Below are 13,342 nucleotides of genomic sequence, written 5' to 3' on the forward strand. Positions count from 1 at the left end.
CCATGTTGAAAAGAAAGCAGTGGCTACCTAAAATAAATTTCCAATTTTAAAATATTTTTTTAACCATTAAAATTTTGTATCAGTTAATTTTCTTGTTGAACCTTCCAAATCTGTTTCTGTCCTAAGATATTACTAAATTACATTACTTTATTTTGGGTATAAATTTTTACCAAGTAAATTAAAAATATGAGCAGATTAAAAAAATAATGTTTTTTTCCCAACAATACAGCTTTAAAAAAAGTTACCTTTCTTTTATTTATTGTTGTTTGGTTACAGTTGTCCTGCCTTTCCCCTCCTTGCTCACCCCTACCCCACCCCCCACTCCCAGTCAACCCCCCCTGTTGTGTGTGCCCATGAGTCTTCCATTCCTGTTCCTTTGCTTGCCCTTTCCCCTTCTTTCCCCATTATCCCCCTCCTCTCTGATCACTGTCAGTTTGTTGTTTTTCAAAAAAATCACCCCCATGACATCTATTGAAGAGGTCCCATAACCCACAAAACCTTTCCAGGTTATATATAAATAAATCCCTCAAGTGATTATGGACTTTCTGTTTTACTTACATGATATCATTAAGTAGTCTTCAGAAGTGCTCTTGACATCATCATCATCATCCTCATCATCATCATCTTCGGTTTTAATAGTAACTGTAGAGCCAGGAACACCACCAGCTGTTTGAATCACAGTTTCTGTATCTGAATTAGTTACAAGAACTTCCTCTGATACCATTGTAGGAGAGTCAACTCCTGAAACACAATCTTGGACCACATGTTCTAAGTGTCCATCAGGACCAGTAACAAGGTCAGCCACAAACACCTGCTCAGGTACTCTCACGGTTTCTGTAATTAGTTCTGAAGTCAAGATGTGATCACCATCATCTTCCTCCAAATCTTCTTCAATGGCGACATCAGCTTCAAGTACAGCTTCGGGAACAATTACACCTTCTGTCACTACATCAGTCTCAGTGATAATGTCAGGCCCATGGACAACTTCAGCTGCAAGGCCATGATCAAGGGTTATCCCATCATCTGTGACAACGTCAGAAACTAACACAGCCTCAGGAACCGAAACAACAATGTGGTCTCCATCAATATGTGCAGTACCAGCCATTCCAGCCACTATAATACAAACAATTATCCAAAAAGTAATTTTATTAATTAAGAGTACTGTATTTATTATATTAGATGTCACAAAATATGTTAAAATAAATATGAAATAGTCCTGGGCGAACTATCATTAAAAAAATCACTGATAATTTGATTCCAATAAAAATCATCACCAACCAGAAAGTGGGTGAAAATAATATTAGTAGAATATAAATTAGAACCTTAAAAATAATGTACTTTATTTTCAAGTGAAACATAAAGTCACAGTGATATATCACTACACACAAATTAAAACAGATGAAATAAGAAACTGGTAACAGCACGGGTTGGTGAGGATGAGGAGAAAGTTGATCTCTCATATGTTGCTTGTGGGAATATAAAATGTAGCAGCTTCTCTGGAAAATAGTTTGGCAGTTTCTTTCAAAACTAAACATGCACTTAACATACAACTCAACAACTGCACTCTAGGGAATTTTCCAAGTTATTAAAACATATGTGTACATAAAAAAACTGTATACAAATATTTATAATGCTTCATACTATTACTCACAGCAACAAAAAACACAAATGTTCTTCAGAAGTGAATGGCTGGTTAAACCAACTGTGGCACATCCTTATCATGAAATACTACTCAGCAATAAAAAAGGGACAAACTATTGATACAGTCAACAACCTGAATGAGTCTCCAGAAAATTATACTGAATGATAAAAAGCCAATTACCAAAGTTTACAATATTGCACAATGTATAAATGGAATCATTTCTATAACACACTTGCAAAATCAGAAAGCTATACAAATAGAGAATAGATTAACACTTGCCAATGGTGGGGGTGTATGTGAGTATATTGGCATAGCATACATATATGGTGATGGAACAGTTCATATTTCCATTGTAGTGGTGTTTACACAAATCTATATATGGAATAAAACTGCATAGAGCTATATACACTCATATACAAATGTATGTAAAGCATGGTAAAAACAGAATGAGGTCTGTGGTCTAAATAACAGTAATGCACCAATGATAATTTCTTGGTTTTGATATTGCACTATAATTATAAAGATGTCACCACTGGAAGGAGAGTAAATGGTAAATGGGACTCTACTATTTTTCTACTTCTGGTTAGTCTAGTATTTCAAAGATTAAAATAAAAACAAAAAGGACACACAAACATAAAAGAGTACTAGCTAACATGTTGAATTAGGTGAGTTAAACATGACAAGCTTAATATAATACATATTACAAAATATGTATTATGATCATAAAAGTTTCTGAACATCCCTATCTCATAAGAATTACTACATAGAAAAGTGGAAGACATCTTTACCACCTGATTTGGGGGGAGAAAACAAATTTTAGACAAAGATTTGTTTTTATAAAAAACATCATACATATAGACTCTAAATTCTAAATTAATCTGTAGGGAAAAAAGCTTTAAATAACATTTTCTTGGCCACCATGGTAAACATCAACTCCTACTTTCCATGCAAATATTGTGAGAGTGTAAAATCTCATTGTGAGGAAATCTGTTAAATTCTGCCTCCCTGAGATAGTACAGAAAACAATTTAATAGAGTTTTTGGACCAGGTTATCAAGAATATCTACATGAAATAATCCAGTAAAAAGCCTTTTCCATACAATGCTCACTTTCTATAAATACCTGAAAGTGTCATTTGCTATACATTATTTACTATTGTTAACCAATTCATTGTGGAAGTTAGTTAACAAGCTCAAGATGGAGACCACTGGACGCTGTCAATACCCTAACTCATCGAAAAAAAAAAAACAAAGAGAGAAGGGAAAGCTGACTTTCAGGATTATCTTCCTTTCAAGCTTTCCTGTATCCTCACTATTCTCCAACTCTCACCAAAATCACCGTATTATCCCAAAAGAACGCAGCCTCAGTCTTGAAAATCTGGTAGACAAAGTAGTATGTGTACAAGTAGTACTTGATACAGGGAGAGAATTTCAAATTTAGTGTTCAACCAGACTGGCAACATAGTTTTTAGCCAGGAAAAATTCAATGTTGAGCCTATAAAATTCAAAGTATTGAAATTCTACATCAGCCCTAGCTGGTATGGCTGAGTAGACTGAGTGCAGCCTGCGAAGCACAGGGTCGCTGGTTTGATTCCCAATCAGCCTGCAAACACAAGGATGCAGCCCAGGTTCCCAGTAGAGGGTGCATGAGAGGCAACCAACCACACATTGATGTTTCTCTCCCACTCTTTCCCCTCCCTTCCCTTCTCTCTAAAAAAATAATATTTTTTTTTAAAAAAGAAATTTTATGGCAGATAGAGCAAGGGAAGACCCTAATGGCTCTAAATAAATGGACCAGTTGAAATGCATTCCTCCTTTATAGCTTTGGAGAACAGGGGAGAGTCCTGCAGATCAAAAGTGACTAAAAAGATTTACAAATTAATTTTTGCTCCCTGTTTCAAATATTTTGACCTCCCTTTCTTGAAATACAGATCAAGAACCAGAGGAGCAAAATGAGAGGGAGATAGGGAGTACTTGGGGGGTGGGCTGGGATGGGAGTAAAAGACAGAAAACTGTACTTGAACAATTAAATTAATTAATTAAAAAAAAAAAGGACCAGAGGAGCAGACTGGCTGAACAGACATTTCCTGGCTTTCTGAAGCTGTGAATTTGGATCGGATGAATTTCTGGGGATTTGGAGAAAAAGCTGAGGGATTTCATTCAGTAACAGCCATGCTGTTCCAGGGAACTAGGGCTCCCCCTAACTTATGCTGTTTTTAAATGCTGAAAATGAAGGGGTATTAAAGTAAATTTAAATTTGCTCATAAAAAATTCTATGTATATAAACAATGGAATTAACATTTTATAAAAGCTTTTCACAAGTCAGACTTAAATTATAGGAAATCCCATTTATTTTAGAGGCTTCTGGTTCCTGAGAGGAGACACTAGAAAAGGTTGGAGCAATGCTAATGCTGGCTTGGGTTCAGATTAACCTGGCGGGAAAAATTCTAAAAAAATGAAATGGGTGATTTTCAGTTCACCTAGCCTCTCTCTACTCTAGTAGGAATTTACAGATCAAAATAAATCAGATCTAAACCAAAAGAAGTGCTTGTTTACCCTAAACTAAATAATCTCAAAGAGCTAGATCAAGAAATCAATGAGTTTTCCATAGCACTGGCCGATGACTCAGAGTAAGATCCAAGAATCCTATGAAATTTTGCTTTCTTCTTATCAGCTCATAGGTTAGATTCCATTGCATTTCTAAACAAAGCCTCATATTGAGCTATACAATGGCTATATTTATTGAGCAATGGCTATATTTACTGTGCACTGACTATGTACCAAGCCACTTGCTAATGCTTTTATGTATATTATCTCATTTAAGTCTCAAAACAACTGTATTATAAGGTGAGTTGCTATTATCCTCATTTTAAATATGAAGTAAGCGTGGTTTAGAGAGATTAAATAAGGTTTCCCAAGGCTCAAGATGGGAACTGAACTACTTGTTTGACTCCAAACTGGACTTACTTTTTTATACTTACCTATAGAAGAAGAAAACTTGTTTAACTCTAAAGACTATATTTTTAAGAGATATATAGGGTTAACCAAGTGAATCACTTCTAAATAGTTTGAGAAAGAGTAAAAACATCAATCATATAGGCACTCACTGAAATTTCAAAGCATTAAATGATATTAAAAATTTACCTCACTAGGTAACAAAATTATAAACAGTAAGAAAAAAATCACTTGAAAGTGTGAAATCAATTAGATAAGCAAGTAACAATATGAAACAAGTCATCATTTCAAGGATTTTCCATTTAGTGAAGTTATTTTATTTTAATGTAAATAGTTGGAATTTCATGAGAGGGGTAGTATAAAATTTGGTATTTGTTGGGTGTGTCTTGGGCCATTATCTAAAGCTGTTTTTTTTTTTAAATTTAAGTTCCAAAGCAACATAGACTATTTACAGCAATAAAACCTTAAACAACTATTAAATCCAATGGTACAGATTTGAGGACAACCATTATACTGAGACATAAGCAAGATTATTACATAATGCTGTAAAATTTAAAATCTCAAATATCCTTCAAAAGAAACTAGTATGAGTTTCTGCATTAAATTCATGTTTCAGATTTTTAACATAGTAGCCATCCCATCCCAATCAAGAATCTTACAGAATTTAGAGATTGAGATTCTGTGCCACATAGTGTATTTACTTAGCTAGCTCTACCTCTGTATGCTAAGCTGTTTCACAAATATAATTGATTTATGAGCTCACAAATATCTAACTTTTATGTTAGCAGAAATTTAAAGGGAATGCACCTAATTTCTAATTACATTTTAGAATTTGGAAAGTTTAATAGATGGAGTGGGAACTAATCAGAGAGAGGCTGCTCTTAGAAAGAAACCTAAATTACCAGGGCTGAAATTTCCGTTGTCAAAAATTCTCCCAATAAAGGTCCCATTAGGTTTAGACCTGTTTGATACTTTGCATTTCTTAAAATATTATACAAAAATGAAAACACCTATATATGAAATTGAGCTGAGAACTACACATTAGAAAATATATAGAGAATTCCTACTTTCTAAGATTTCAGAACTTATTTGCTAAGGACAAATGGAAACCTAATGTATACTTTAGGTCAACATCATCCTTAAACACAAATGAGTGAACATTACTCATATAAGCCATTTCTGATCTAATTGGATATTCAGCAAAATAATTTAATCAATTTAACCAAAATATAAAATCAGTTTAGTCATCATCAATTTATGTCTAAATTTAAAAGATTATAAAATTAAATTTAAAAATTTTTCAAAGAATGCATCATTGCAAAAAATAATCACAAAGTACTACTAGGAAACTGAATCATGAACAGCTGTATAACAAAAAAAATTGTGGCTTTAATTTTTTTATGGTATAAGTAAGTTGATTTACTCTATTAAATTCACTTTAGAAAAGGCTTTAAAGTAAAAATCTGGAAGTATTTTTCAAATTTGCCCATTCAATTACTCATAAAAAGAAAGGGGAGAGTAAATGAAAACTTTGCTTTCTAGCCCCAAACATGTTCACATGAGTATAACTGTGTCTTTGTGTGTCTTTGTGTATTCTCCCTGATTCAAATGAAAGGTACTCCAAGATGTGCTGTTTATCTAGTAGTTTCGGGAACAGGTTGGCACATCACCAATATGCCTCCAAGGGCACTCACACTCTAGTCTAAGGTGCAAAGCTTTAGGTCAAACACAAAGGCATTCTAATGCATTAAAAATATTTTTAACAAGTCAAATTTCTGTCAACTGATGAATGGATAAACAAAATGTACAAGAGTTTCCCCATGCAGTGGAATATTATTGGAATATAAAAAGGCAAGAAACACTGATACATATGCTACAACAAAGATAGAGCATGAAAGCCTTATACAATGTGAAAGAAGCCAGACACAAAAGGCCACATATTGTATGATTCTATTTATATGAAATGTCCAAAATAGGTAAATCCATAGGCAAAATATTTAACAATGGCCTATTTCTGAAGGTTGAGGGGAATGTAAGGAGTAACTGTTAATGAGGTATGAGATTTATTTTTATGATGATGAAATGTTCTGAATTAGGTAATGGTCGCATTTTATACTAAAAACCACTGAATTGCATTCTCTAACATGGGTAAATTGTATGGTATATTATATCAATAAAAATAAATAGGAAAAAGGAATATACATAACAATATTTTAATATGCATGCTCCACTTCCCTAGTAACTAAAAGAAAATAAAGTATTAGATATAATAAAGGATTAATTAACCCTCAAAAGAAACACTGAGGATAAACAATGAAAAGGAAGTTAAGAGGAATACCAAATAAATACTCATTTTACCAGCACCAATCAGAAATTTTTTTTTCAGTCTTTGAAAGGAATCACACTTTACTTGCTAACAAGCAACTTCTTCAGGAATGGAGGGAGGTCTGGTACTTTACCAAATGCTACAGTGCAGGTAACATGTTGTATTAAATGGAGAAATACTGTATTTCTTACACTTTTAAAGTATTTTTAAAAGGTAAAAAATTAAAGTTGACATTTCAATCCAAAGTTAACATATCAATGTTCAAGTGTTCCAATATTTTAAAAACTATCTCTAGCAAAGAATTCACAAAATTATTTGCAAAATAATATATCTTACTCTTCAACTCTTTGCCCTTCTTCTAAAATTTATTCCTGTACTTTTTTCACCCCAGCTCCTTCTAGGTCATTCATAATCAATACAACTCACTTCTGACTCTTAGCAAAATAAATCCATGATTCCTTTCTATTTCATCAATTAACTAACTACCCACTCCTCTTCATCTCCACCACATTTGATCTTGAACTACACACCATACCTTTATGCATCAGGAAGAAACGTCAAGGAATCCAAAAATTGGAGAGGACCTTAAATGTTTTGTAGTTCAACCCCCTCATAAAATGAACTAGGTAATTTGCCCAAGTCTACACAGAGAGTTAATAGGACTGTCAAGATTAAAATACAATTTAAAAAACATTTTAATACAACAGTACAAAATAATGTTGGACCACATTATCTGAAAACAGTAGTAGCATTTTCTTAATTGAGCCAAGAGTTCCCATCCTTAATTTCATCTTTAACAATTTCACAATACCTCAATGTTTTCTGTTTACTTTTTATCCCAACTTACCATATGTCTTTTTGACTCTGACACTGTGATGCTGATCTTTTCTTCCTCATTAGTACCCTAACATAGCCTCTTATACTTCGGGTACCTCTATATCATCTATAATTCAAATTGACATTGCCCAAATTCAATTGCTTTGTGGACTGTGAGAGCAATCCTATCACCCTCATCACAATGACTACTGTTAAGAGGCTGCTGAAAAATAGTGAATCTTTTATTTTTAAAAAAATGTAATGCTATTCCTAACAACTTTCTGAGAATGTAGTATCATAGTACAATTAATCACCTAGTGTGTAATTTTCCTGTATCACTATATAAACATCTAATTTACTTCTTTAAAATGACTAAAGTATTTCCTTGTCCAACTTTAGTAACAATTCATATTAAAATGCATTTTAGAAAGCTCATTTAGTATTTCTCACATGTAAAAACTGAGTTATTAATGAAAATTGAGTGTTGCATTTCCAATGGCCTATTATGACTATATTCCAAGTTTCCTTTCCTCAAACTTCCCACAAAATTTTAAGAATGTTTTAAAGGAAATAAGCCCTACAAATGCATTTTCCTAGGAAAAGAACATTCTTTTTTCATTGCAACTCTCCCCTTCCTCAAGGTAGTTCTCATATTTACTTTGTTCTAATGTTTAAAAAAAATAAAGAAAAAGCACAACAAAGAAAATGTTTTACCAAAATCCTGCATAATCATGGTATGGGCCATTCTAGAGTCTGATGTGTGCAATCCAAGACTTCCTCCACCTGAATCCATACTTAGCAAAGTTCATTCACAAATCTCTGTAAAAGAAATGGTTTTTAAAATAGTTTAAAAACATGTAGGCCAGTCCGTTGTTTTGAGACAAAAAAAAAATGCAATGGAAAATATGCCTCTCAACCAGGTGAGCAAATCTCATTACAAAGGAAAACAAAACAAAAACTTTGATTAGATGCTTTATGTGACAACCATAAATTAAAGAAGGACTAAGTGGAAGTAAACCAAAGATAATGGAGAATAAGACACAGTAAGGGTGATGAGCCATAAGGAAGTGAAAGAAGCAAGCAAAGGAACAAAACTGTAGTGTTGAAGATCAAGTTAAAATACAGGTTATAAAAGCAGAAGAAAAAGATGACAACAGACAATAGTTGGGATATTTATACATTACTAGAGAACTCAGGTGTCTAGTATTAGTGAATTTCATCCAGTGGCTCTCATCCATTTCTTCCAGACCCAGATCAGCCCTGCAGTGGAGCTCTGCAGATAAACTTGTGTTTTCACCTCTGGCTCCGGGGGTTCTACTTATAATGTAAAATGTTCTATCCCAGTCTCCCTGGAGTTCTTTGAGTCAGTAAGGACTTCTGAGCTCACTCTACTACATTCTCTTGTCTCACAGTTTTGAGGACTCATGAAACATGACTGCTTCCTAAATATGGTAGAGATAAGATCAATCACATACCAACATTTTAGCACATTATTTCTTACAGAATATAGTTTACTTGTAATTGTACAACATTTTTTTCATTAATGATTAATAAAGTCATGCTAGCCTCATACTAATTTTGAAAGCAAGGGATCAACATATTTAATCTCAAATGACTTATCCTATATCTAAGGTCACCACATGGTAGGAAACCCAAAGTCAGATGTTGTCATTCAACACATTTCTTATAATTACTTATGTGTATTTTCCCTTTCAAGATAAGATTCTAAGTAAATTAACTAAAAATCTGTGAATTTTCTAAAACACGTATCTCATTTTTAGATAGGAGTGTTTAATAAGCAGAGCTATACTGCACAAAAGATGAGGTTATATTACTAATGGCCGTTTTATCAAGCTTCCATATAATAACTTTATCCTTAAGTACAGGAGATCACTAAGATTTTTTTCTTGCCTTAAAGTTCTATAGATGTACAACAGGCGGGAGAGTCCCACCGAGTGACCTCTGTCAACATTTGAGTCATGTGTATAAAAATCCTGCAGCTGTAGGTGATATTTCTGTGTATCAATGTTTCAGACAATATTATTCTGTTTCTGCATGAGCAAAATTACAAGATTTTAGAAATTCGTGGAAGTATATTATTGTTTTTAAAATACCACATTTTTTCTGCCTTCAAATGAAGTTGAGTTCACGATAAATGACCTGTGTGTTTACAGATAAATTAAAATACCACAAGGACTTATTTTTAAAATTAAAAACAGTGTACATTTCAACTTTAACTAGAGCAATTGCTTTATCACTAATAGAACAATTATAAATACCTTTAAAATATTTTAGACAATTTTGTTTCATTATTAAATAAGACAAAACACTGTAATTTGTTAATCACCTTAGTATAGAGCCTTGAAGAAACTGTAGACTTTCTTACATATTGTAAAATAAAATATGCGGCAATCTTTTTATTTTTCCTTCTGAACTATATTATTTTCTTTGGAAAAACGTTTCTTTACCTATTATAAAAATATATTTTAAATTAGATATTTTAAAACATTTTAAACCAAATCTGTTACACAACTAAGAATTTTTCTTTACACTTTTAATTTGGGCTGATGTGCTCAGATCTGTTCATCGAAGAAGCAAGTAAAGGGATCCCAACAGAAACAAGTATCTACTGTGCAATAAGCGAATTTGACCACTTCATGAAACCAAAATCTTGTGGAAAGCACATTTCAAAAATCACTAGTAACACCGTATTTTGGAAAGTGAAAGAAAACCAACCAAGGGCAAGATTTATCCTTGCAAAATGTACAGAGAAAAATCTGCACTAGCAGCGCTCAATGAAGTGTAAAAATTTGAACACGTAGTGCAACTATTATGGGACGTGCCACGCTAAATACAAATAAATAAATTCGAGCTTCTTTTTTGCCATATGGGAAGTTTCGATAAGATCAATAATAAATGAGGTATGAGAACATCAGTGTAAGTATTCAATAGCTGATAGATCGCTAGGCTTCTCAGGCTTCCTAAGAGTCTATCTCACATCGTTATCGAATGGAGGTAACCACCAAGTATGCTTCAAGTAAACATCTTTCCAGCAATGTACTGGGGAGCAGAAATCACATCACACACAAATGTTACTCTAAGCAGTCTCCTGTAAACATAGCTCATTTCAGGACCTAGGTTATTAGTGATGCAAGTAGGGTAAGGAATGCAAGAGAAAGCTTAAGGCAGCCGAGCAAAAAAAAAAAAAAAAAAAAGCGAAAGAACTATTTGCAGAGATAGGAGACAAAGGAGCCCTGGCAAGTAGCAGTATTGCAGCTTTGGATGCAACCCTCTTCCCGCATAAGTCTCCCTTTCCCGAGAACATGACAAGTTTCAATCATTTCGAACAGAACGCACGCACGTGCCTTTTCAAATATCATCCATCTGAGCGGATCTTTAACCTAACGAGAGGACCTTCGCTGCAAAAAGGCGAAGAGCAGAAACAAGAATACCTTTCCCCTCCTCCCTCTTTCACTTGGTGCAGCGGTCGCCACCGCTGCTATCCACGCTGTATGGCCCAACCCTTCATCCTGCCTCCTCCCGCTGTTTCAGCTCCGCTACACAGGAGACGGTAGAGAACCAAAATGGTGGTGTTTTAGCGGAGGCGACACTTGCAGCACACGACCCCCCCTCCCAGCTCTGACGGCTCCCTATCCCCTAAAATGCCCGATTCGGTGCCGCCACCCCTCGCGAATTCCAAGGTTACCATTCGCGGGGGGGCGGGGGGTTAGGGGCTGGGGAAAGGTGGGGGGTGAGTGAAACGAATGTTGGGGGGGATCGCAGAAATGAAATGCCAGTAGGACATTGCATTCTTCACTTCACCGTTTTGTTTTCCGCCATTTTCCCGTCACCCTAAACCAACCGACGGCCTCAAAGAGGGCTCTCGCCCCCAAAGGCTCTCGCCTGCGGAAAGAAGAGATCAGCTAAGGATCAGACGCTTTACTCGCCTCTATTCCTCCCGCCACCAGCTGCGGCAAAGGAGGAGAACCGTGCGCCCGAGGGGAGCGAAGCTTAGGGACTGGACGCCACTTCCATTGTTCCCTTTGCCCTCCAGTACACGCTGGGTATAAGCCTCTCTTCCCCCGCACAGCAACGACCCTGAGCACAGGGGACCCAAGTACCTGTACTTTGTCCTCAACAGTCTCCTTACCTGCTGCTGCCGCCACCGCCGCCAGTTGGATTCTGACCACGCTCCGGATTTCTGCGGGGGGCGGCAGCTGTGGATCGGTAAGGTCCTCACATTCGGGTTTCCGAGGTTCCGTGGCCAGAGCCAATCACAAGCTACTCTGCGTCTGGGAGGCGCGCCTTCTCGTCCTCCTTTATTTCACTGCTGACATGCTGAGGTTGCATTACGTCACGCTATCGATGCTGCAGGGTAAGGGGCCCCGGAGGGGGAGCGCGCGCAGGCGCGCACGGGGGAGACGGAGAATCCCGCGCAGCCTCTGGGCTTAGAGACCCAGCCGACTAGCAGTGGGGGCTGCAGCGCCAGGCGAGTCCAAGTGACCAAGCCTGGATCTTGGCGCGCCCCTGAATAGTTTCCTTGGGAAGAGGTTGTTTTCCTGGTTTCCCGAGGGAGTGGTGGCGGTGGGGAGAGGCGGGGAAAAGGCAGGAATCAATGACTGAATGGCTACTCACTGAACCTCTAATAGATGTTGGACTACGTTTATTAAAAATTGGCCCTACCCTCGAGGATGTGACCGATTAGGCTGGCCACAGTGATAACAGGTATGCCTCTCCCCAGTAAACCTATGTGTGTTTTGCAGTTTCCCTCCCTCTCTCCCTTCATTCCTTTCCTATTTCGTAATGGTAGGCAATTCTCTGAACAAAGTACAGTGAAGTAAGGCACACAAGGGAAAGGTGGGCAAGGCACCTAAATGAAGTGAACACTAATTATCCTTTCAATATATCACTTTTGACTTGTGCCTCAACAAAATGGGAGAACAGTGAGAAACTCATTGCTGACTGGTGGTGGGAAGAAGTGATAAAATGTGGCTAGAAGGTTCCATTTGCAAAGAGCATTATACTGTATTCTGAAATTTTAGCTTTAGTACTATCAGCATTTGAAGCCGGGAAATAAGCGAATTTGAAGCACTATCAGCACTGTTTAAGCCGGGAGACTATAGGCTCCTTTAAAAACAAAGAAGGTAACTCACCACCTTTGTGTAAATAATTTGATTATTTTACAAATAAAACATGTTATGGTTCTCCATTAGCTAGACATTTTCTCCAGATTGCTTAACCTAATACACCACTAAATGTTTTGAGGAAAAATAAACACACAGTGTGAAAGCCCTACCACAGTACCAGAGCAGGGTTCCTCACGCTTTCTCTGTGTGGAACCAGATAGTAAATATTTTAGGCTTGAAGGCTGTAGGGTCTCTGTCACAACTATTCGACTCTGCAGTTGTTTAGCACAAAAGCAGCCCCATGTACACAAATGAGCATGACTCTGTTCCAGTAGAACTTTATTTAGGGACACTAACATTTGAATTTTATGTCATTTTAGTGTGTCATGCAAAATTCATATTTGAATATTTTCCAAGTTTTTAAAAAACATAAAACCAATTCTTAGTCATAGCCATTAAAAGGGGGCAAAAAAAAAGAG

General features: G+C 36.2%; 1 protein-coding gene across 4 annotated transcripts in view; it reads right to left on the minus strand.

Moving 5' to 3' along the window:
• ZNF711 (zinc finger protein 711) overlaps positions 1-12,075 on the minus strand; it is a 29,531-nt gene extending 17,456 nt beyond the window's left edge. Inside the window, exons 1-5 of one of the 4 annotated variants that reach the window (XM_037164756.2) lie at positions 11,888-12,075; positions 10,085-10,205; positions 8,922-9,179; positions 8,452-8,556; positions 559-1,113 (exon numbers count right to left, since the gene is read on the minus strand). In XM_037164756.2, coding sequence (XP_037020651.2) covers positions 559-1,113; positions 8,452-8,530 — 634 coding nt within the window. In that variant the 5' untranslated portion in view covers positions 8,531-8,556; positions 8,922-9,179; positions 10,085-10,205; positions 11,888-12,075. Of the gene's footprint in view, positions 1-558; positions 1,114-8,451; positions 8,557-8,921; positions 9,180-10,084; positions 10,206-11,559; positions 11,584-11,887 lie in introns of those variants that run through there. The other 3 variants (XM_037164758.2, XM_037164755.2, XM_053662432.1) reach the window with 3 other exon arrangements.
• Between the last annotated feature and the right edge of the window lie 1,267 nt (positions 12,076-13,342).

Source organism: Artibeus jamaicensis, unplaced genomic scaffold (assembly GCF_021234435.1).
Source record: "Artibeus jamaicensis isolate MK-2021 breed Jamaican fruit bat unplaced genomic scaffold, CSHL_Jam_final contig_241, whole genome shotgun sequence".
Lineage (NCBI taxonomy): Eukaryota > Metazoa > Chordata > Mammalia > Chiroptera > Phyllostomidae > Artibeus > Artibeus jamaicensis.